The 25,093-nt window shown below is 48.1% G+C and overlaps 2 protein-coding genes across 2 annotated transcripts in view; both read left to right on the plus strand.

The window, feature by feature from the left end:
- GALNT13 (polypeptide N-acetylgalactosaminyltransferase 13) overlaps positions 1-11,834 on the plus strand; it is a 46,481-nt gene extending 34,647 nt beyond the window's left edge. Inside the window, exons 11-13 of the mRNA XM_033065043.1 lie at positions 622-720; positions 2,257-2,391; positions 10,908-11,834. Coding sequence (XP_032920934.1) covers positions 622-720; positions 2,257-2,391; positions 10,908-11,048 — 375 coding nt within the window. The 3' untranslated portion in view covers positions 11,049-11,834. The remainder of the gene's footprint in view (positions 1-621; positions 721-2,256; positions 2,392-10,907) is intronic.
- A 4,459-nt stretch (positions 11,835-16,293) lies between these two features.
- Positions 16,294-25,093, plus strand: part of KCNJ3 (potassium inwardly rectifying channel subfamily J member 3) — a 32,157-nt gene continuing 23,357 nt past the window's right edge. The window contains exons 1-3 of the mRNA XM_033065159.2: positions 16,294-16,462; positions 16,699-17,426; positions 22,319-22,535. Of these exons, the coding sequence (XP_032921050.1) occupies positions 16,749-17,426; positions 22,319-22,535 (895 nt within the window). The 5' untranslated portion in view covers positions 16,294-16,462; positions 16,699-16,748. The remainder of the gene's footprint in view (positions 16,463-16,698; positions 17,427-22,318; positions 22,536-25,093) is intronic.

A 25,093-nucleotide genomic window follows, 5' to 3' on the forward strand; every position in this document is an offset into this window, starting at 1 on the left:
AAAATGGGATGAGGAAGGCAGAAAATAGTGATTAAAACTCCTGATTTGTGCAGTGTGGCCTCAGTTTCCATGGAGACTGCAGCTCAGGCAGGAGCTGGGAATTAAAACTGTTCCAGTGGAGCAGGAAAAGGGAATTAAAGCCCAGAGAGCAGTAGAGAAATGGGATTTTTGAAGGCATTAGAGGTGCATTTTTGGGATGTTTTCCTGCCTTTCACAAGAGATTTGGGCAGGATTTGATCCCTCCAAGCTGAGGCAGCATCAGTGATCCGTGTCCTGCCCTGGGTGTCTCCTCCTGGGCTCACATCCAAGGGAAAAGGGTGGAAATCAAAGGTGAGCAGCACCAGGCCTCCAACTGCACTTCCCAAGGGGATGTTTTGTTGTTTTCCAGGGTAAACAGGCAGAAAAAGAATGGGGATTTTGACATATTTGGGATAATCATCCTGAATTCCCTCATGGGATAGTGAGAGGTGTCCCATGGATGAGCTTTGGGGTCACTTCAACCCCCAAACCATTCCATGACTATTTGGGAATGTGATCTGCTCACAAATTGCAATTTTCTCCACAAATCTGGCAGGTCCAGGGAATATTTTAAGGAATATTTCACTTCCTTCCTTTCTCCAGATCAGGAATGTTGAAACCAACCAGTGCTTGGACAACATGGGCCGCAAGGAGAACGAAAAAGTGGGATTTTTCAACTGCCACGGCATGGGAGGGAACCAGGTAAATAAAAACAGGGGGAAAAAGTGCCTTGTTTGTCCAAAAATTCCTTTGGAATATTTTAAATATTGATTTCAATTCTGTTTTAGATTTTGCGTGAAGGTAGTATCAAAATAATCCATGAAAATTCCAAAATATTTTCAATTTTGAGCTGAAGGATTTCAAGAGGACTCAGGCATCTCCTTCAGTTTGAGCTCCAGATTTTGGGGGAATATTGGTGCATATCCATGGGGAGTATCCCAGTGAATGCATTGAATAGAATCCTGATGTCATTTCATAATAAATTTAACATTAGGAAATGTGATCAGGAATTGGAATTTATTTTTGTAAAAATGAAATGGGCAAGAATCTCCATAAACGTGGCTGGATCCATTTATTCTAAATGTGTACAGGGAAAATATAAATATCCAGGATATTCCTGGAAGTTGAGTTCTTCAGTGGAATTCCAGTAGTGGGGGCCTGGGATGCCGATGGATCTCTCCAATGGAAAACCTTTTCTTTATTTAATTCTGATGGATTTCTCCAATGGAAAGCCTTTCCCTTCTTTAATTCCAATGGATTTCTCCAGCAGAAAACCTTTCCCTTCTCTAATTCTGATAGATTTCTCCAATGGAAAATCTTTCCTTTCTTTAATTCCCATGGATTTCTCCAAGGGAAAACCTTCTCCTTTCCTGAATTCTGATGGATCTCTCCCATGGTAAACCTTTCGCTTCCTTAATTCCAATGGATTTCTCCCATGGAAAACCTTTCCCATCTTTAATTCTGATGGATCACTCCAACGAAAAACCTTTCCCTTCTTGAATTCCAGTGGATTTCTCCAATAGAAAACCTTTCCCTTCTTTAATTCCCATGGATTTCTGCAATGGATAACTTTTCCCTTTCCCTGAATTCTGATGGATTTCTCACATGGAAAACCTTTCCCTTCTTTAATTCCCATGGATTTCTCCAATGGAGAACCTTTCCCTTCTTTAATTCTGATGGATTTCTCCCATAGAAAATCCTTCCATTCCTCTGAATTCTGATAGATCTCTCCAATGGAAAACCTTTCCCTTCTCCTGAATTCCAATGGATTTTTGTGATGGAAAACCTTTCCTTTCTTTAATTTTGCATGGATTTCTCCTATGGAAAACCTTTCCCTTCTTTAATTCCGATGGATGTTCCAATGGAAAACCTTTCCCTTCCCCTGAATTCTGATGGATTTCTGTGATGGCAAACCTTTCCCATCTCTAATTCCGATGGATGTTCCAATGGAAAACCTTTCCCATCTCTAATTCCCATGGATGTTCCAATGGAAAACCTTTCCCTTCTTTAATTCCGATGGATTTCTCCAATGGAATACCTTCCTCTTTCCCTGAATTCCAATGGATTTCTCCAATGGAATGCCTTCCCCTTCCCCTTCCCCTGAATTCCAATGGATTTCTCCAATGGAATACCTTCCCCTTCCCCTGAATTCAGATGAATTTCTCCAAAGGAAGGCTCCAGCTCCTGGTCCAGCCCCTGGAGCTCCCAGCCCTGTCCCAGCCCCGCTCTGTGTTCCAGGTGTTTTCCTACACGGCGGACAAGGAGATCCGCACGGACGACCTGTGCCTGGACGTGTCGCGGCTCAACGGCCCCGTCCTCATGCTCAAGTGCCACCACCTGAGGGGCAACCAGCTCTGGGAGTACGATGCCGAGGTATCCGGGCCTGGGGGGCGGTTCTGGGACAATCCCGGTGTCCCTGAGGCTGGAAAAGCATTCCAAGGTCATGGAGTCCAATCCCCACCTTGCTCCCTGAGTGCCACCTCCAGGAATTCCTGGGACACTCCAGGGATGGGATCCAACCCTCCCTGGGCAGTTCCAATCCCTGAGCTCCCTTTCCATGGGGAAATTCCTGCTGTGCCCGCCCTGAGCTCCATCATTCCCTGGGCACTTCCAATCCCTGCCCACCCTTTCCATGGGGAAATTCCTGCTGCTGTCCACACACACAGAGGTTCCAGTTCCAAACAATTCCCAGGGAAATCCTCCTGGGGTTCACCCAATCCCATGTTTCCTCTCACTTCACAATTCCTGCAAGGATTCCCACTCAGTGCCACCCCCAGGAATTCCTGGGACACTCCAGGGATGGGGATCCAACCCTCCCTGGGCACTTCCAGTCCCTGAGCTCCCTTTCCATGGGGAAATTCCTGCTGTGCCCACCCTGAGCTTCACATTCCCTGGGCATTTCCAGTCCCTGATCCCCCTTTCCATGGGGAAATTCCTGCTGTGCCCACCGTGAGCTCCACCATTCCCTGGGCACTTCCAATCCCTGGGCACCTTTCCATGGGGAAATTCCTGCTGTGCCCACCCTGAGCTTCACATTCCCTGGGCATTTCCAATCCCTGAGCCCCCTTTCCATGGGGAAATTCCTGCTGTGCCCACCCTGAGCCTGGGAAAGCCCTCCCAGGTCATCAGGTCCAAGCTGTGCCCCATCCCCACCTTGTCCCCAGCCCAGCCACATCCAGGAATTCCTTGGACACCTCCACCTTTCCTTCCTGGAAGCTGGAATTCCTCCAGTAAAAGACACACAGGGAATGTGCTGGTTTTTCCCTTCCATAGAGCAGAATTTCCCGGGAATTGTGTAAAACCCAGCTCGGCCATGAGATGGAGCTCCTAAAACAGGGATGCTCCATGTTTTTGTGGCATCTCCAAGGACTGGCTGCTCCTTCTCCTGGGAAACGTCCCAGTGCATTCCCTGTTCCTGGATTTATTGAGCAAATCTTTTTATTAATTTTTTCCTTGGAATATTCGGATTTCAGCTGCCCATTTTCCCTTTCATTTCATTATTGCCATTAATTATATATCAGTTAGTGTATGATTAACCTCCAAACATTCCTAATATCCAGGATTTTTTTCCCCAAGAAAACAGTTTTGATATTCCAATTTTTTTCCCAGAAAACAATTACAGGATATTTCCTGAATCCTTTATATTCAATAATTTGATTTTCCAGTGGACTTACACTGATTTTTCCTTTCCTTGCTTATTCAGGAGTTGCATGGAGGAATTTTGGGTGGTTTCTAGGAATTTTTAGGAATTCTGGCTTGGCAATGGACAACAGGGCCACAGCTGGACGTGAAATAATCCCAAAAAGGGATTTCTCTGAAGGATTTTCATTGAATTTTCTGCTATTCTTAATTTTTTATAATTTCCTAATTTGATTTGAGGTATTTAAATATTGAATAAATTCCAGGCTCCCATGTACTGTGACATCCAGGGAAACCCCTGGATGTGGAGAGGGATGAAATCTTGGGACGTGACACCCACGAAGGAACCCAGGGAAAAAATGAAGCTGGAAATGTGTCAGAGCTGATAGGAGGGAGTTTAATTCCTTGTGGAGGGATAGTGATGTCAGGGTTTATTCCTGAACAATTCCTAAGGGTTTATTCCTGAACAATTCCTAAGGGTTTATTCCTGACAGATCCCTCAGGGTTTGTTCCAAGGCTGCCAGAGCTCCAGGAATGTTTGGATAACGCTCTCAGGGACAGGATGGGATTTTTGGGATATCCTGGCAGGGCCAGGGGTTGGATCAGTGATCCCTGTGGATCCCTTCCCGCTCAGAATTCCAAGATTCTTTTTTCCTGGATAATTGCCCCTATTTGTCCCCAACTGTGGTGGAAAGCTGTGGGGTTTCCATCCAGGGAGAGCTGAGGGGCTGCACAAAAAACATTCCTGGGATCACTGACTCCGCTTTCCTTCTGCCTTCCCTCAGTATTTTGGGAAATGGGAATACAGCTTTGAGGTAAGTCTGGTGCATTCCCTGTGCCAAATCCCAATCCCTGGAATAGCTCCTGTAGCAGTGCCCTTGCTCAGAGCTTCTCCATAGCTTCTGCTCCAAAATTCCAGAGCTTCCTGCTCCCTGAGCCAGGCTGGGAGAGCTGGGAATGTTCCCTGGAGAGGGGAAGGATCCAGGGAGAGCTTCCAGAACATTCCAGGGCTTGAAGGGGCTCCAGGAGAGCTGGGGAGGGACTGGGGACAAGGGATGGAGGGACAGGACACAGGGAATGGCTGCACTGCCAGAGGGCAGGGATGGATGTTGGGAATTGGGGTATTGGGATATTGGGAATTTGGATAGTGGGATATTGGATATTAGGATATTGGGAATCAGGATATTGGGATTTGGGATATTGGGGCATTGGGAATTGGGATATTGGGATATTGGGAATTGGGAATTCCTGGCTGGGCTGGAATTCCCAGAGCAGCTGTGGCTGCCCCTGGATCCCTGGAATGTCCAAGGCCAGGCTGGATCAGTTTGGAGCAGCCTGGGAGGTTCCTGCCCATGGCAGGGCTGGGCTGGAATGGGATTTCAGGTCCTTCCATCCCAAACCATTCCATGAATCCATGTAGCAGGAAAAGCCTGCTCACATTCCCACATTCCTGTTATCCCCACGTGAGGAATGTGCTGCCTTTGGATGTTTCATATCCTGTAAACAGCAGAGAGAGAGAATTCCACCTCCTTTCCTCATGGAGCTCTGCTTTTCCTGGGAAATCCATGGACAGGAGGGAGCAGGGATTGCTGACCCGGAGTGACCCAGCCCTGCTGTCCCTGCCAGTGACTCCAAGGGACATTTCAGGGACACTCGGCCCTGACATTTTTAGTGGCTCCTTTATCCTCACATCACTTTTCCCATTCCTCAGCCAAAAACATGGAAAAGGAGCAGGTGAGGGGCTGGGATGTGGGAAGAGCATTCCAGCTCTTCCAGCCCTGGGTGACAGTGGGAAGAATTTAGGGAAGTGGAAGCTCTCCTTCCTTCATCTCACCCCACCTGGAACTGGCACCAGAAAGGAAGAGCTGGAATTGTGGTTGGGAGGAAAAAAAGCCCTTATAAATGTTAAATTAATTCTGATTTTAATTGGGTAATTCCCAAATAGGATTCAGGGTGGTTTGTACAGAGAAAACCCCAGCTGTGCCCAGATCTTTCCAGCAGGGAATCACAGTAATCCCACGGGATGGAGAGGCAGGATTGGGAGCCACAATCTGCACTGGAACATGGGAATGGTGTCAAGAGCAGGGAGGAAATTTTGGGATATTTCTGCAGGGAAAAATCCATCTCTGCCTGGATCTTTCCAGCAGGGAATCACAGCAATCCAAGGGGTTGGAGAGGCAGGATTGGGAGCCACAATCCCCTCTGGATTGTGGGAATGGCTTCAAGGGCAAGGTGGAAATTTTGGGATGTTCCTGCTAGGAAATCAACACCTCTGCCTGGATCTTTCCAGCAGGGAATTGCAGCCATCCAAGGGGTAGGAAGAATGGGATTGGGATCCACGGTCTGTGTTAGATCATGGGAATGGTGTCAAGAGCAGGGAGGAAATTTTGGGATGTTTGTGCTTGGAAAACCCCATCTCTACCTAAAACTTTCCAATGGGGAATTGCAGCAATCCAAGCGTAGGGAGAACGGGATTGGGATCCACAATCCCTTCTGGATCATGGGAATGTTGACAAGAGCAAGGTGGAAATTTTGGGATGCTCTTGCTAGGAACATCCCCATCTCTACCTGGATCTTTCCAGCAGGGAAGGGCAGCAGTCCAAGGGGTTGGAAGAATGGGATTGGGATCCACGGTCTGTGCTAGATCATGGGAATGGCCTCAAGAGCAAGGTGGAAATTTTGGGATGTTCCTGCTAGGAAAATCTCATCTCTGCCTGGATCATTACAGCAATCCAAGGGGTTGGAGGAGCAGGATTGGGAGCCAAAATCCCCTCTAGATTATGGGAATGGCCTCAAAAGCAAGGTGGAAATTTTGGGATGTTCCTGCTAGGAAATCCCCATCTGTACCTGGATCTTTCCAACAGGGAATTGCAGTGATCCAAGGGGTTGAAGGGGCAGGATTGGGATCCACAATCCCTTCTGGATCATGGGAATTGTGTCAAGAGCAGGGAGGAGATTTTGGGATATTCCTGCTAGGAAAACCCCATCTCTACCTGGATCATTACAGCAATCCAAGGGGTTGGAGGGGCAGGATTGGGAGCCACAATCCCTTCTGGATCATGGGAATTGTGTCAAGAGCAGGGAGGAGATTTTGGGATATTCCTGCTAGGAAAATCCCATCTCTACCTGGATCATTACAGCAATCCTAGGGGTTGGAGGGGCAGGATTGGGATCCACGGTCTGTGCTGGATCATGGGAATGGTGTCAAGAGCAAGGTGGAAATTTTGGGATGTTCTTGCTAGGAAAATCCCATCTCTACCTGGATCATTACAGCAATCCTATGGGTTGGAGGGGCAGGATCGGGAACCACAATCCGCGCTGGATCATGGGAATGGGATTCAATCCCAGCCCATGAACTTCCCCCTGCACCCTCCCGTTTGTGCTCCCTCCATTCCCCATTCCCAATTCCCACTTTATCCCCGCTGGTTTTCCCGCTCCTCCCGCCATCCCTGGCCCTTCCCACTGAGCGTTCCCGCTCTTCCAGAGTCACACGTTCCTGCACATCATCACGCAGTCGTGCCTGACGCTGAGCAGGATCGAGGACGGCTCCCACGGCCCCACGGTGGAGGCCTGTGACGGGAGCCCCCTGCAGACCTGGATCCTCAGGAATTATTCCCGCCTGGAAGTCATTAGGAAGGTTTACTCCAGCCCCACTGACTATTTCCTGTAGGGCGTTGGATGCAAATCCAGGATGCGCTGGGGTAAGGAATTCCCAGAAAATTTTCCTCTTCCAGGTTCTGCTGGAGGAGCTCCATGGGATTTCTGTCTTGTTTTATTTTTGGGTGAAATTTTTGTGGTTTTTAAATTTTTTTTTTTTGAGACGCTTTTCAAAAATGTTTGGTTTTTTTGCGGAATTCGTAGATTTTCATGGAATGTTTAATGGAATTTTATGAGGGTTTTCAAACACTTTTTCACGCTGTTTATTTTATATCCCTAAGGAGATCCCAGGGTTTGACATCAGCTTGGCTGTTTGGGATGAATTTTGGGATTAATTCCTCCTTTCTCCCCTCTCCTGAGGGCTCCAGGATTTTCCTGCCCATCCTGGTTTCATGTCATTTTTCAAACAATCTGCATAAAAATTTTCATAAATGTTTTCATAAAATTTTAATTGCATTTTCATTGCTTTTTTGTAGAATTTTCATAGCATTTTCTTACAAGTTTTCGTAGAATTTTCATAGAAATTTTTCATGGAATTCTAATAGAATTTGATAAATTTTTTCATACACTTTTTCATAGAATTTTTCATGGTATCTTTAATTGAATTTTCCTAGAATGTTCATAGAATTTTTTGGTATACTTTTATTGGAATTTTAATAGAATTTTCATAGAACTTAATAGAAATTTTTCATAGAATTTTCCTAGTTATTGGTGGAATTTTCCATATCATTAAATAGAAATTTTCATATCAAATTTTTCTATAAAACAAGACAGAAGATGATTTTGTAGCTGTAGGATAGAACAGATGTTCAATGTTAGTTCTCCTTAGTTCTTAGTAATTATTAGTTACTAGTAATAATGTCTTAATTATTATTAGTTTTAAGTACTTTTGGGTTACTTAAACTCCCTAGATTTTTCCTAGAGTTTTCCTAGAATTTGATTTTTTAAAATAGATTTTTTCCTGTAATTTTCATGGAATTTTTCATATTCAGTGCAGTAGCACGGGGAGATGGGTGGTAGGAAAACCAAATTCCTTGTTGGAATTTCCAGGAAGTTTAGTTAAGTTTAGTTGGAACATGAGAAAAATGTGTGTGCATATATATATATATATTTAAAAATATAATATATATATATATAAATTCTATGTTTTTATTTATATATATATTTTATGTTTTCATTTATATCTAAAATGAAAATACATAGAAACATAGCAGATATAAATTTACACGAATAAACACCAATATATGTTTATTATGTAATATCTCATTATAATGCTATATTTTTCAATAGATATAATATTATATAAAAATATTATAAATAATTAACATAAATGGTGTTTATGAGCCCAGAGAGCATTAGACACTTGTGAAAATGATTCCTGCTTTTCCTTCAGTTAAGACTATCAATAATTTATTTTTATTTATATTTTGTATTATTTCTTTCTATATTATTTAAGTATTATTTTATATTATCTCATAATTAATATAATTCTATATTATATTATTTAATATATTTTAGTCTCTTAAATTTTGTATTATTCTTTATTATTTTATATATTATTTTTATTTTGTACATAACATATTTTATATTAACCTATATTATATAATCTTACATTATTTTATATTATTTTATATAGTTTATATATTTTATATTATTTTATATTTTTAATATTATTTTAATTGTTCTGTTGGTTTTTTTATATGGTTCATAATATATTTTATATAATTCTGTATTATGTTATTTAATATATTCATTTAATATTAGATATTATATTTTATATTATTTTATATTATTATATATAACTTTTAATTTTATATTATTTATTTATTTATTTAATATGGGGTTTTTAATTAAATGTTATATCAATATTTATCCTCCTGGGATAAACCCAAGCCCTCGAGCAGCTCCCACCATTCCACCCCTTTATCCCTAAGGAGATCCCAAGGTTTGACATCAGCCTGGTTTGTTTGGGATGAATTTTGGGATTAATTCCTCCCTTCTCCCCTCTCCTGAGGGCTCCAGGATTTTCCTGCCCATCCTGGATTTCCCTCTTTGTTCCCCTGCTGTGAAATCAGGCTCTCCTCCAGTGGATGAGCTGTAGCCAGAATTTCCACCATGAAATTCCCCATTCCCACAGGGAGAGCTGGGAATGTTCCCTGGAGAGGGGAAGGATCCAGGGAGAGCTTCCAGAACATTCCAGAGCCTAAAGGGGCTCCAGAAGAGCTGGAGAGGGACTGAGGACAAGGGATGGAGGGACAGGACACAGGGAATGGCTGCACTGCCAGAGGGCAGGGATGGATATTGGGATACTGGGAATTGGGATATGGAATTGGGAATTGGGATATTGGGATATTGGGAATTCCTGCCTGGGAGGTGAATCAGGGAATCCCAGGGAATGGATTTGGGAGCACTCCCGGCTCAGTTGGGACTGAACCTGCCTGGTGTTATTTGTTATTTAAGGACAGAATTTCCTGTTTGAGTTCCCAGGATTTATCCATTATTTTTTTTTTTTCCCCAGAGGAACAGGTGCTGTTTTTATTCCTTCACACTCGTTTTGTGTCCTTTTAATTGTCCCATCCCTCAGAAATGTGGGATCAGAAGGGGTGTCCCAAGGAGGAAAAATTCCCTGAGGAAAGGAACGTTTCTATGGAATTCTGAGCAAATCCATTTCCATCATCAACAATTCCAGCTCTGCTCCCAAACATTCCACATGGCTATGGAGACCAAACTCCTCCATCCAGCAGCCATGCCTTGGATATACACCATTTCTTGGAATTCTTTTCCCTTTGCTGAGGCATTTGTGGGCTCAGCAGAGGGAGGAGCAGGGTGGCTCCGTGTGGGATGTCCTGGGGCTCCAGGACAGGGAATGAGCTGTCCTTTCCATGGGGATGGAGCTGTCCTTTCCATGGGAATGCAGCTGTCCCCTTTTCCATGGGGATGGAGCTGTCCTTTCCATCAGAATGCAGCTGTCCCTTCCATGGGAATGGAGCTGTCCTTTCCATTGGAATGGAGCTGTCCCCTTTTCCATAGGAATGGAGCTGTCCCCTCCATGGGAATGGAGCTGTCCCCTTTTCCATAGGAATGGAGCTGTCCCCTCCATGGGAATGGAGCTGTCCCCTTTTCCATGGGAATGGAGCTGTCCCTTCCATGGGAATGGAGCTGTCCTTTCCATGGGAATGGAGCTGTCCCTTCCATGGGAATGGACCTGTCCTTTCCATGGGAATGGAGCTCTCCCTTTTCCATGGGAATTGAGCTGTCCTTTCCATGGGAATGGAGCTGTCATTTCCATGGGAATGGAGCTGTCCCTTTTCCATGGGAATTGAGCTGTCCTTTCCATGGGAATGGAGCTGTCCTTTCCATTGGAATGGAGCTGTCCCCTTTTCCATGGGAATGGAGCTGTCCCTTCCATGGGAATGGAGTTGTCCCTTCCATGGGAATGGAGCTCTCCCTTCCATGTCCTGGAGCTCCACAACATTCCCAGCACTCCCCACACCACCCAAACCAAGCCTGTAACACCATCCCACATCCCTCCCCGGCTGGAATTCCACTGGAATGCTGGCTTTCAGCAGGAATTCTCTGTCCCCCCGTTGCAGAAGCTCACCCTGAGGCACCTGAACAGCAACCAGTGCCTGGCGGAGCCGTCGGAGGACGACCGGCTGGTGCCCACCATGCGGGAATGCGGCGGCGGCCGCGCCCAGCAGTGGCTGCTGCGCAACATGACCCTGGCGGCCTGACTCCCGCCCCACAGCCCGCTCTTCCCGCTCTTCCCGCTGCTCCCAGCGGGGCCCAGCCCTCTCCCGGCCCCAGGGAGTCACCGCGGGGCTGCCCTTGGATCCATCCGTGCCTCCGAGTGAGCCGAGAGCTGCTGGCACCAGGGATTCCAGGGATTCCAGAGGCATCGTCCGACCTGGTGGAGTTGGGATGTGGAGGTGGCGCTGTCACACGTCACCACGGAGAGGTGGCCCTGTCAAAGTGGCCTCATGGCACCAGCTGGCACCGGGAGCTGTCCTGGGAGGGGCGGCCGGAGCTGGGCTCTGCTGGAGAACATCCTGGAGAACATCCTGGAATATCCTGATCATCCTGGAGAACATCCTGGAGAACATCCTGGAGAATATCCTGAACATCCTGGAGAACATCCTGGAGAATATCCTGGAAAATATCCTGGAGAATGTCCTGGAGAACATCCTGGAGAATATCCTGGAGGATGTCCTGGAGGATCTTGGGGGTTCTCTCGTTCCTGGTGGGGTTTGACAGCACCAAAGCTTCCTGGGTTGTGCTGGGAAAAAATGGGATCTGGTGTTGGGAAAACCAGGCCAAGACTGCACTTCACCAGGAATTCCAACAGAGGAGGCCACAGGAGACACGGGAATGCCAAGGGGAAGGAGTGGCACTCGTGGGACCTCGGAGGGGCACGAGGGAACTGTCCCCTCCTTCTGTGGAAGTGGAACTGGTGCTTCCATGGGGATGGAGCTGTCCCTTTTTCCATGGGAATTGAGCTGTTCCCTTTTTCCATGGGGATGGAGCTGTTCCTTCCATGGGGATGGAGCTGTCCCTTCCATGGGGATGGAGCTGTCCCTTCCATGGGGATGGAGCTGTCCCTTTTTCCATGGGAATTGAGCTGTTCCCTTTTTCCATGGGGATGGAGCTGTTCCTTCCATGGGGATGGAGCTGTCCCTTCCATGGGGATGGAGCTGTTCCTTCCATGGGGATGGAGCTGTCCCTTCCATGGGGATGGAGCTGTCCCCTTTTCCATGGGAATGGAGCTGTCCCGTCCTTCCATGAGAATGGAGCTGTCCCTTCCATGGGGATGGAACTGTCCACTTTTTCCATGGGAATGGAGCTGTCCCTTCCATAGTGATGGAGCTGTCCCTTTTCCATGGGGATGGAGCTGTCCCCTTTTCCATGGGGATGGAGCTGTCCCCTTTTCCATGGCTCCTTTCAGTTTTTAGGGATTTGGGGGCTGTCCTTTTGTGGGTGTGGCTGTTCCCAAAGCACTGCTGGCCTCGGGAGCTGCTCCCAGCTGGGATGTGGGGACAGGGACATTCCTGGAATGTCCTTTGGGAGCCCCTCCAAATGCAGCTGTGGCCCTCTGGGCTGGGATTTTGGGAATTCTCACTGCCCCGAGGGCTCAGGAGACTGAAATCCCAGGGCAGCACGGGTAGGTGGGGAAATATTTCCCAGGATTTCCCTCACAATTCCCAAAAAATCTCTGTAAATGCACTGGGTCATTAAAAATGCCGGTATTTTCTGTATCCTGCTCTGGTGGTTCTGGATTCATCCTGGGGTTCGTGGGTGTGCTGGAAATGGCTGAGGATATTTGCTGGATTCAATGGGAAGAGGATATTTGCTGGATTAAATAGGAAGAGGAGGGAGTTCAGTTGGGAAAGGGATTGCTGGGAGTGCATGGAGCTGGAATATCCTGGATTAACTCAGAGTGGGGGCTCATCTCCAGCCTCCTGCCCAAATATTCCTGCTCCTCATCCTCCAATCACCCCCAAAACACAAAATGTGGGGGGAAAGATCCTCCATAAAATGGGGAGGTTTTGTTCTGCTATTTTGTTCTCCCTGTGGAACGCCCCTGGCTCCAAATTCCAGCCCAACATTCCCAACGCTGCCCTCGTCCCATCCCAAGGCTCCTTGAGGTCAGAGCCAGAGCTATAAATTATAAAATCCTATAATTATAAAATTAGGATTTTATAAAGATTTTTTTATAAATAAATTAGGATTTTATTTACAAAATTAGGATTTCATAAAGAATTTTTATAAATAAATTAGCATTTTATTTACAAAATTAGGATTTTATAAATAAAATCTCTATATTAATATATGACTTTATAATTCATCCTACACTGCTGCAGTGCCCTTCAATCAATTAAATCACAACAGGACTAATTAATAACTCATTTAGTGAGATTCTCCGCATCCAGAGTTGCTTCCTTGTCGAAAAAAATAGGGAAAAACCCCAAATAAAATCCCTTTTCTCAGTAATTCCCTGTTCCAGGTTGTCCCTGCAGGTGTTTGGGGGGTTGGAGCTGCAGGTGACACCAAGCCCTGGTCCCCTGCGGGTAATTAAAGCCCTGAGAGGTAATTAACTGCTCCTGTTAATGATGGGCTGTGGAGCCCTGGAATGAATCACCCAATAATCCCTTTGGGAGGGATGAATCCAGGCACGGAGGTGTTTCCAATTTTTTTTTTAATTTCTCAGAAATGTTAATAATCAGGGTTGATAGAAAATCACAGAGAGAGAGCCAACCTCATCTCATTTCCCTGGAAATCCGATTTATCCCTTTTTTTGGGGATTTATTTAAGGGATTTAGGGATTCCCTCTGGATGAATCCCTTAGGATATTTTTGGGGTCAGGAAAATCCTGGCACTGGTGCCATGTTCCAACTCCCATTTCAAACTGGAAATGATTTTTCTGAGGGAAAACAGCAGGATCTGCCCTCAAATCCACAGCCAGGCGGTGGGATTGGAAGAGACAGGTTTGGGAACGTCTCTGTTAATTCAGGGAACAAATAAAAAATAAATTAATAAAAATTTCATCTTATTTGTCATCATCCCCAAATCAGCTAAAGCCTGGCACAGCCTCCAGGTGCTGAATCCAGGGAATCGCAGGTAAGGGATGGAATTGCAGGAAAAGGAGCTCCAGGGGGAATTCCTGCCCTGGTGAGTTTAAATGGATCTAAAAACAAACCTGAGATCATGGGATGGGAAAGCTCAGCTGGGATGGCACCAGGGGAATTTGGATTTGTGGGATCATCAGCACAGGAAGGACCTGGAACCCCTCTGGAGCCGGACTGGGAGAGCTGGGAATGTTCCCTGGAGAGGGGAAGGATCCAGGGAGAACTTCCAGAACATTGGAGGGCCTGGAGAGGGCTGGAGAGGGATTGGGGACAAGGGATGGAGGGACAGGACACAGGGAATGGCTTCCACTGGAAAAGGGGAGATTTGGGTGGGATATTGGGATATTGGGAATTCTGGTACAATCCCAGGGAATGGTTTTGGGAACACTCCCGGCTCAGCTGGGACTGAACCTGCCTGGTGTTTTTTAAGGACAGAATTTCCTGTTTAAGTTCCCAGGATTTATCCTTTTTTATTTATTTTTTATTTTCTCCCAGAGGAACAGGTGCTGTTTTTATTCCTTCCCACTCGTTTTGTATCCTTTTAATTGTCCCATCCCTCAGAAATGTGGGATCAGAAGGGGTGTCCTAGGATGGAAAAATTCCCTGGGGGCAGGAGCATTTCCATGGAATTCTGAGCAAATCCATTTCCATCATCAACAATTCCTGCTCTACTCCCAAATATTCCACATGCCCGTGGTGGGGAGGGGCTGGGATGGAATTCCAGGAAATCTGTGGCTGTCCCTGGATCCCTGGAAGTGTCCAAGGCCAGGCTGGACAGGGCTTGGAGCAGCCTGGGACAGCAGGAATTCCATCAATCCAGAGAGAAGAGCTCTTCCCGTGCTTCCTGAACCTCCCTGCCACCAGGACCTCTGGGTGACACTGTTCCACATCCATCATTCCCTTCCCACTGCCACTATTCCCTCATCCCACCCCGGCTGGCAGAGTGCGGGTCTGGGAATCTCATCAAAGCAGCAACGATTTTAATTGCAGTAATTACAGGGAATGGCTCCCCTTGGATTGTCACTGGGATGGATCACGGGGAATCTTTGCCCAATTCCAGCCCAGGGAAAACAGGAGGGGTGCAGGGAGGAGAAATTGGAGAGGGGAAGCTGGCAAGGCTGGTGGATCTCTGAGCCAGAGTTTGGGATGAATTCCATAGAAAATTAACAGGCATTGTGTCAATGGCAGGAGAAAAGGGAGGGGAAGAGGAGAGAGCGGGGATAGAAAACAGAAAAGGGAGAATCTAAATTCATTTTCTGACAACAACAAAAAAAGAAAAGCTGGAATAGAAATGCAGTGGCAAGATAAATCCTTGAGAGTCAGTTCTGAGGAAGGTGAAGGGATAATGGTTAAACAATGAGGTGTGGTTGTGCTTTATCACATGGCTGGAAGCTGACAATCCAACATTTTTATGGAGCTGGTGGCTGCAGTCCTGGAGCAGCAGCAGGAGTGGGTGAGGGTGCCCTTGGACACAGCCTGGCATCACCAGCTCCCTTCCCAAAACCAAACTGTTCCACCACTCCCTGGCTATTTATCGAAGTTTTTGGACTGATTCCCTGCTTCCCACCAGTTCTGGATCAGGGCTGAGCTTTGTGGCCTCTCCTAGGGAATTCTCTTCCCAGCTGGACGGGGCTGCGTCCCCTCTGCATCCTGGCAGTGCGGTGGGGATCAAAACATTTGAAAAACTCTGGATAAAATCGAATGCAATGGAGACAAAAATGGGATGGGATGGGATGGGATGGGATAGAATAGAATAGAATAGAATAGAATAGAATAGAATAGAATAGAATAGAATAGAATAGAATAGAATAGAATAGAATAGAATAGAATAGAATAGAATAGAATAGAATAGAATAGAATAGAATAGAATAGAATGGGATAGGAAGGAGTAGGGGTGCCCGATCTCCCCTCGGCCCCTCCTGGTTGCTTCCGTGGGAGCTGGAGCTCCTCCGAGGATGCAGGAGGATGAGGAGGAGGGATGGAGCCCCTGGGGAGGATGCTGGGGAGAGGAAGACGAGGAGGAGGATGGGGAGGAGGAGGATGAGCGAAGGATGCTGGGGGAAGGATGAAGGGCAGGATGAAGACGCGGAGCGCACCGAGGATGCGGAGGGCGGGGTGTGCGCGGGGGATGCTGAGCGCAGAGGGGCGGACCGCGGGGCGGGCAGGTGCGGTGCGCGGCTTCAGGGGCGGATCTGGGGCGGTGCGGGAGGAGTGTCGCTGCGGGAGGAGTGTCGCTGCGCGGGGCGTTGCGCGGAGCGGTGCCGCCTGCCCGGGGCCGCTGCCGGCGGCTCCGCGTGGGAGGCGGCGGCGCCGGGCGGGGGCTCCGCGGCCGCGGGGCCGGGCGGGCTGCGCGGGGCTGAACGGGGCTTTGGGGGCTGTGCGGGCAGCGCGGAGCTTTGCGGGGCTGCGCGGAGCTAAGCGGGGTGTGCGGGGTGTTGATGGCTGCGCGGACTGTGCCGGCTGCGCGGGGCTGAGCGGGGTTTTGGTGGCTGCGCGTTGTGCGCGGGGTGTCGGTGTCTGCGCGGGTTGCGCGGAGCTGAGCAGGGTGTTGGTAGCTGCTCAGCGTGTTGGTTGCCGTGCCGGGTTTTGGTGGCCGTGCCGGATTTTGGTGGCCGCGCGGGTTGCGCGGGCTCTGCCGGCTGCGCGGGGCTGCGCGGGTTGCGCGGAGTGTTGGTGCCTGTGCGGGGTTTTGCTGGCCGTGCCGGGTGTTGGTGGCCGTGCCAGGTTTTGGTGGCCGTGCCGGGTTTTGGTGGCCGCGCGGATTGCGCGGGCTCTGCCGGCTGCGCGGGGCTGCGCGGGGCTGCGCGGAGCATGTCGGCGCTGCGGCGCAAGCTGGGCGATGAGTACCAGGTGGTGAGCACCTCGGCCAGCGGCGGGGGCCTCCCGCCCCCGCGCAGCGCCCCGCGGGGGAAGCGCCAGCGCTTCGTGGACAAGAACGGGCGCTGCAACGTGCAGCACGGCAACCTGGGCGGCGAGACCAGCCGCTACCTGTCCGACCTCTTCACCACGCTGGTGGACCTCAAGTGGCGCTGGAACCTGTTCATCTTCATCCTCACCTACACCGTGGCCTGGCTCTTCATGGCCTCCATGTGGTGGGTGATCGCCTACATGCGCGGGGACCTCAACAAGGCGCACGACGACAGCTACACCCCGTGCGTGGCCAATGTCTACAACTTCCCCTCCGCCTTCCTCTTCTTCATCGAGACCGAGGCCACCATCGGCTACGGCTACCGCTACATCACCGACAAGTGCCCCGAGGGCATCATCCTCTTCCTCTTCCAGTCCATCCTGGGCTCCATCGTGGACGCCTTCCTGATCGGCTGCATGTTCATCAAGATGTCGCAGCCCAAGAAGAGGGCGGAGACGCTGATGTTCAGCGAGCACGCCGCCATCTCCATGCGCGACGGGAAGCTCACGCTCATGTTCCGCGTGGGCAACCTCCGCAACAGCCACATGGTCTCGGCGCAGATCCGCTGCAAGCTGCTCAAGGTGGGTGCTCCGGGCGGGACAGAGCGGGAATTCCTTCCTGGAAAGCTGCCCAGGGCAGGGGTGGAGCCCCCATCCCGTGTGGAGGTGGCGCTTGGGGATGTGGGGGTGCTGGGGGTGGTTGGGGTGGTTGGACTCTGTAGTTTTGGGGGGCTTTTCCAGCCTCAGTAATTCTGTGAGGGTCTTGGCAGTGCTGGGAGTTATTTGGATGGTTGGATTCCATGTTCTTGGAGGGCTTTGGCAGTGCTGGGGATGGTTGGGGTGGTTGGATTCCATGGTCCTAGGGAGCTTTTCCAAGCTCAGTAATTCCATGAGGGCCTTGGCAGTGCTGAGGATGATTGGGGTGGTTGGACTCTCTGGTCTTGGGGGGTTTTCCAGCCTCCATAATTCCATGAGGGCCTTGGCAGTGCTGGGAATGGTTGGATTCCATGGGCCTGGGGAGCTTTTCCAACCCCATTAATTCAATTAGGACTTCAGCAGTGCTGGGAATGGTTGGGATGGTTGGACTCCATGGTCTCCGAGGGTCTTGGCAGTGCTGGGAATGGTTGGACTCCATGGTCTTGGAGACTTTTCCAACCTAAACAATTCCACGGTTCCGTGGCAGAGCCATGGCCCCACTGCTGCTCCCCTGGGCACATCCCACCCGCTCCGTGTCCCTGGACATCCCTGGCTCCTGCCGTGGCTGTCCCCATGTCCCTGGGGTTTGGAGCAGCCTGGTGACCCTGCCATGGCCAGGGGAGGGACTGGATGATCCCAGATCTTTTTTTGGGTTTTTTTGGGTTTTTTTGGTTTTTTTTTAGGGTCCTGCTGCTGTCCCAGCATCCCTGTCCTGTTTTCCTGGCGCTGGGAATATCTCCGGAGCTGCGGGCTCAGCCATCAGCGCCGCATTCCCAAGCTCCTTGGAGATAATTCCTACATTCAGCGCAGGATTGGGATGGATATTTATAGATTCCTGTAAAATGCTCCATTTCCCTGACGAGGAAATCCTTTGTAGCTCCAAGCTTTCCGTGAGCCGGGAGCGAGAAAGCTCCGGCATAATCCCGAGCTTTTTGGGCAGCCCTGAGCCCAGCCAGGCTGAACTTTACTGCCGTGAACTCCAAGGAAAGCACAGTGCCAGGGTTAGACCTGGAAAATCCTTGCCCGGGAGGGCTGGGAAAAGGCGGCGTCGGTCTGAGGCTCGCAGGGAACGGAGGGGAGAGGGAATGGGGAATAGGGGGATTGGGAATGGGGAATGGGAATGGGGGATCGGGAATGGGAATGGGGGATCAGGAATGTGGGATTGGGAATGGGGAATGGGAATGGGGGATCAGGAATGGGGAATGGGATTGGGAATGGGGAATGGGGGATCAGGAATGGGGAATGGGAATTGAGGATCAGGAATGGGAATGGGGAATCGGGAATGGGGTATCAGAATCAGGAATGGGAAATGGGATTGGGAATGGGAATGGGGGATCAGGAATGGGGAATGGGATTGGGAATGGGATTGGGAATGGGGGATCGGGAATGGGGAATGGGAATTGAGGATCAGGAATGGGAATGGGGGATCGGGAATGGGGTATCAGAATCAGGAATGGGAATGGGGATAGGAATCGGGATGGAGCAGCTGGGAGGAGGAAAGGCTGGAAGGAAGGAGCTGGCTCGGGGGGGCGTTTGCCGCATCCTGCAGGGATCCCCCGGGATCGGGGTGTCCTTGGGATGAGTGTCCGGCAGGGAATGGGGTGCTCTTCAAGGAATGGAGTGTCCTGTCCTTGGGGAAGAGTGTCCAGCAAGGAATGGGGTGTCCTGTCCTTGGGATTGGGGTGCCCTTGGGGTGGGTGTCCTGCAGGGAATGTGAGTGCTCATTCCATGGGAAGGGTGTCCTGGCAGGATTGGGGGTGCCCTTCCCTCAGGATGTGGGGGCTGTGCAGGCTGGCAGGGTCCCCATTCCCAGGACAATCCCCCTGGGAATCTGCCCGGTTTTCCTCCCTGCTCAGCCCCGGGGGAGGCTCCTGAAGTTGTCCCTGGTCTCCCAAATCCTCCCTTTTTCCCGTGGGATTTCAGGATCAGGTGTTCTACCAAATCCCCTTTTCCCGTGGGATTTCAGGATCAGGACTGGCCCAGTGTTGGGTTCCTGTAAACCTTAAGGGAGTCTGTGCCTAACAAAGGGAAAGAATTCCTAAAAAACTCCCCAAATAACCCTTTAATGGCTTTCAAATGATGGAATTGCTAAAAAGCTCCCTAAATAACCCTTTAATAGCTTTAAAATTATATAATATAATTTATAAATATTATAAAAATTATTATATATTACAATTATGTCATTTATAATTTATTATAATTATTATTTATATGGATAAATATACAAAATAGCATTACAGCATAATGCCATAGATTTATATAATATGAAATAATAAATATTCATATTTAACAATATATAATTTATACAGTTGGTTTAAAGTCTTTACTATTGTGTAAATATATATTTACATACTATGCAAATATATTTAAGTAAATTCATTTATTTCAAGCTATAACAGATCAAAATTAATAATTTCCAAAATTAGTTATTTCCAGTCCAGCATTTGAAAACTACCTTTTTTTTTTTTTTTCTTTTTTTTTTTTTTTTTTCCTTTTTTTTTTTTTTTGGCTCTGGAAGTGGCAGAGGGGGAATTTTAAAAGTTGGAGCTTCAAACTCAGTGTGGCTCCAGAAGTATTCCCTGGATTTGAAATATGGGAAACGAAAGGTTTGTGCTTGGGAGAAAAGCAGGGCCAGGTCAGGCCTCCTGGGGAAAAAAGGTGGGAAAAGGAATAATTAAAAGGAAAAAAAAGAAAAATGGAGGAAGACCAAAATAATAAAAAAAAAAGTAAATTCAAAAAGCAAGGGGAAGAAAAATTAAAGGGAAAATAAGAGGGAAAAAAATTAAAAAGGGAAAAAAGGATAATAAAAGGGAAAAAAAGCAAAGAAAAAAGGAAAATAAAAGGAAAGGGGAAAAATTTAAAAGGGCAAAAAAAGACAAAGCAATAAAAGAAAAAGGGAAGAAGAGGAGAAAGGAAAATAAAAGAGAAAAATAATGGAAAAGAGAAGTGAAAGAAAGAAAAAAGCAAGGAAGGGAAAATAAAAGGAAAGAAATCTGTGCAATCTCTTTGGCTGTTAGGGGAATTTGGGAATGGATTTTTGGGATTGGATGTTGCTCAGAATTCCTGAGTTTTCCCCCTTATCCCTTGGAGCAAAGGAGTCGCTCGGGGTTAATTCCTTTGCCAATGTTCCCTCTGGAATTGCCTGGGCTTGGATTCTCCCTGGGATTTGGGGAGGTGCAAAATTCAGTTTGGTTTCTCTGGATTTGGGTTCTGGAATTCCATCTAAATTCCCTGGGAGCAGGTGGGGGTGTGGGACAGCCTGGAACACCTGAATCCCTGCAGGGCTGGGCTGGATTCCCTGGGAATTCTGGGATCCAGGGGCAAGGAGGGCGGTGATTCTGCTGTGGGAATTCAGCCTGGGGGTTGGCTGGATTTTGGGAATGGATTTTCCATGGGAAGGGAAAGGGAGGTCAGGAACTGGCAGGGCTGTGAGGGCTGGGATGGAGCCACGTTCCTGTCATGTTCCTGCAGGGATTTCTGCCCCATGGATGAGGCACCTGGGGCAGTGCTGGGAATGGTTGGGAATTGATCTTGGAGAGCTTTTCCGACCCAAACCTTCTGGGATTCCATGATTTCCTTCCCCTGAAGCGCGTGCTGTTTCCCTGGATTGGCCGTGTCCCCAAGTGCCACATTGTCCTTAATTCCTGATCCTGCCTGGTGAAATCCCAGAATCTTGGAATGTTTGGGCAGGAAGGGATCCCCATCCCATTGATCCCATCCCATTGATCCCATCCCATTGATCCCATCCCATCCCATTGATCCCATCCCATCCCATTGATCCCATCCCATCCCATCCCATTGATCTCATCCCATCAGATCCTATCCCAGTGATCTCATCCCACTGAATCTCATTGAATCCCATCCCAGTGATTCCATCCATTCCCATCCTATTGATCCCATGGATCCCATCCTATTGATCCTATCCCATCCCATTGATCCCATCCCAATGATCCTATCCCACCCCATTGATCCCATCCCAATGATCCCATCTCATCCCATCCTGTTGAATCCCATCCCAGTGATCCCATTGATCCCATGGATCCTATTGATCCCATCCCATTGGATCCCATTCCAGTGATCTCATCCCATTGAATCCCATTGAATTCCATCCCAGTGATCCCATCCCATTCCATCCTGTCAATCCCATGGATCCCATCCCATTGATCCCAGCCCATCCAGTTGAATCCCATCTCATGGATCCCATTGATCCCATGGATCCAATTGATCCAATCGATCCCATTGATCCCACAGATCCCACTGATCCTATCGATCCCATCGATCCCACCCCATGCATTCCATGGATCCCATTGATCCAATAGATCCCATTGATCTCATGGATCCCATCGATCCCACTGATCCAATAGATCCCACTGATCCCACGGATCCCATTTATCCCATTGATCCCATGGATCCAATTGATCCAATTGATCCCATTGATCCCACAGATCCCACTGATCCTATCGATCCCATCGATCCCACCCCATGCATTCCATGGATCCCATTGATCCAATAGATCCCATTGATCTCATGGATCCCATCGATCCCACTGATCCAATAGATCCCACTGATCCCACGGATCCCATTTATCCCATGGATCCCATGGATCCAATTGATCCAATAGATCCCATTGATCTCATTGATCCCATCGATCCCATCGATCCCACCTCACCCCATCCCGCTATCCCAGGTTGCTCCAAGCCTTGTCCAAGCTCACCTTGAGCATTTCCAGTGATGAGGAATCCTCTCCTCTCCAACCTCTCCCCATCCTCGTCCCACAGTCCCGTCAGACTCCGGAGGGGGAATTCCTGCCGCTGGACCAGCTGGAGCTGGACGTGGGCTTCAGCACGGGGGCTGACCAGCTCTTCCTGGTGTCCCCGCTGACCATCTGCCACGTCATCGACTCCAAGAGCCCCTTCTACGACCTGTCCCAGCGCAGCATGCACACGGAGCAGTTCGAGATCGTCGTCATCCTCGAGGGCATCGTCGAGACCACGGGTGAGTGGGAACGCCCCGCGGAATTCCCTGGGAATTCGGGGATCCACGTGCCTTTTGGGATGTTCTGAGGGACACAAAGGTGGGGTTTTGGTGTCCCAGGGGATGGGTTTGGGATGTGGGATTGGGAATGTGGCGCTCCATGGGTGAGACCATGGATGAGTGGGAACGTCCCAATGGAATTCCCCGGGAATTCGGGGCTCCACGCAGCTTTTGGGAATTCTGAGGGACACAAAGGTGGGGTTTTGGTGTCCCAGGGGATGGGTTTGGGATGTAGGGTGGGAAATGTGGAGTTCCAAAGGTGAGTGGGAACATCCCACTGGAATTCCCTGCTGACCTCAGGGAACTCAGGGCTCCGTGCAGTTTTTGGGGTGTTCTGAGGTGGTTTGAGGCAGCCCCAGGAGGAGTTCTGGTGTTCCAGGGGATGGGTTTGGGATGTGGGATTGGGAATGTGGAGCTCCATGGGTGAGACCATGGATGAGTGGGAACGTCCCAATGGAATTCCCTGGGAATTTGGGGCTCCACGCAGCTTTTGGGGAATTCCGAGGTGTTTTAAGGTTGGGCTTTGGCGCTCTTGCTCCCTCCAAGGGGAGGGGGTTTGGGATGTGGGGTGGGAAATATGGAGCTCCATGGGTCAGTGGGAACGTCCCAATGGAATTCCCTGCTGACCTTAGGGAATTCAGGGCTCTGTGCATTTTTTGGGACTTTTCGAGGTGGTTTGAGGCAGCCCCAGGTGGGGTTTTGGCGCTGTTGCTCTCTCCAAAGGGATGTGGTTTTGGGATGTGGTTTTGGGATGTGGTTTTGGGATGTGGTTTTGGGATGTGGGTTTCCATGTGGAGCTCCTGGCTGGGATGAGGTGCTCCTGCATTTCCCAGCCCAGCTGGGCACAGGGAATGTTTGGGATAGCTTGGATCTGGTTCTGGGCCAGGCTGTGCAGTCCCATCCTGCTTTCCCAGGGCAGGAGAGAGGGAGGGGAATCCTCCATGGGGTTCCCTAAAAACCACCTGATCCTTCCCTAAAACCTCCTGGACATTCCTCTAAAACCTCCTGGACATTCCTCTAAAACCTCCTGGATATTCCTCTAAAACCTCCTGGATATTCCTCTAAAAACTCCTTGTTATTTTCATAAGGACTCTCTGATACCTCCCAAAAAAATTCCTGATGTTTCCCTAAAAAATTCCTGATATTTCCATAAAACCCCATTGATACTTCCCTAAAAATTCCCTGATATTTTCCCTGAACCTTCCTTGATATTTCCCTAAAAAATCCCTGATACTTCCTTAAAAACTTCCTGGTATTTCCCTAAAAACTCCTTGATACTTCCCAAAAAACCCCCTGATATTTTCATAGAGACTTCCTGATATTTCCCTATAAACTCCCTGACATTTTCCATAAATCTCCCTATTCCCTAATCCCCCTGACACTTCCCTAAAATCCCTGATATTTCCCTAAAAATTTGGTGGTATTTCCATAAAAATATCCTGGAAAATCTCATGGAAAACTTACAGGTTTCTTGCTTTTATTCCTCAAAAAATTAATTCCAAACAAGATGAGGGAAGAAAACTCTTCTGTAAGTAACTCTTGGAATTTTAAACCTTGGCTTTATTTTGGGAAATACTATTGGCCTGGAAATTATGAAATTATACAGGGAATGGGCAAAAAACAAAACCAAAACAAAACAAAAAAGAAAAATAAAGGGGAAAAAAAAGGGATTTCTGTGTCTTTAAAGCTTAATTGGGAAAAGGTTCCAAATGTTGTGACCTATTTTTGGGAGCTGAGTTGAAAATTGGGCAAAACAGAGCAAAATGTGCAGGATGTGGAAAAACCAGGAGGGAAGGAAAGGGTTGGGAAGGTGGAAAAATCTCCCAGTGGGAGCCAGGGGGGAGGAGAGGGCAGGGCTGGGTTATCTACATTAATATTTACAATAATAATAACAATATTATAATATAACACGATTAAAATAAAATATATTATTATATATTTATGATATATGTAATAAATAATAAATATTCATATAATAAATTTTAATTATAACACATGTAAATAATATAAATATTATTATATTATAAATACTAAACATAATAATAATTTATTTATATAATGAATATATAATTATTTATACTAGTCAGGGATTTGGGAATCTGGATATCCCTGGATTGAGGCCCCTCTGTGTTCTCCTGGTTGGCTCCAGCAGGAGGAAATTGGAATTTTTTCCTTGAACTTCTGATCCTTCCAGGAATTCCTGAGAGTTCTGATCCTGCTGGAATTCCTGAGAGTTCTGATCCTTCCTGGATTTCCTGAAAGTTCTGATACTTCATGGAATTCCCTGGCACCTTCTGATCCCTCCTAGAATTCCAGAGAGTTCTGATCCTTCATGGAATTCCACAGAGTTCTGATCCTTACAGGAATTCTTGGGAGTTTCTGATCCTTCGTGGATTTCCTGAGAGTTCTGATCCTTCTGGAATTCCCTGGGGGTTTCTGATCCCTCCTGGAATTCCAGAGAATTCTGATACTTCAGGGAATTCCTGAAAGTTCTGATCCCTGCTGGAATCCCCTGGAGG

This window comes from Catharus ustulatus, chromosome 7 (assembly GCF_009819885.2).
Source record: "Catharus ustulatus isolate bCatUst1 chromosome 7, bCatUst1.pri.v2, whole genome shotgun sequence".
Lineage (NCBI taxonomy): Eukaryota > Metazoa > Chordata > Aves > Passeriformes > Turdidae > Catharus > Catharus ustulatus.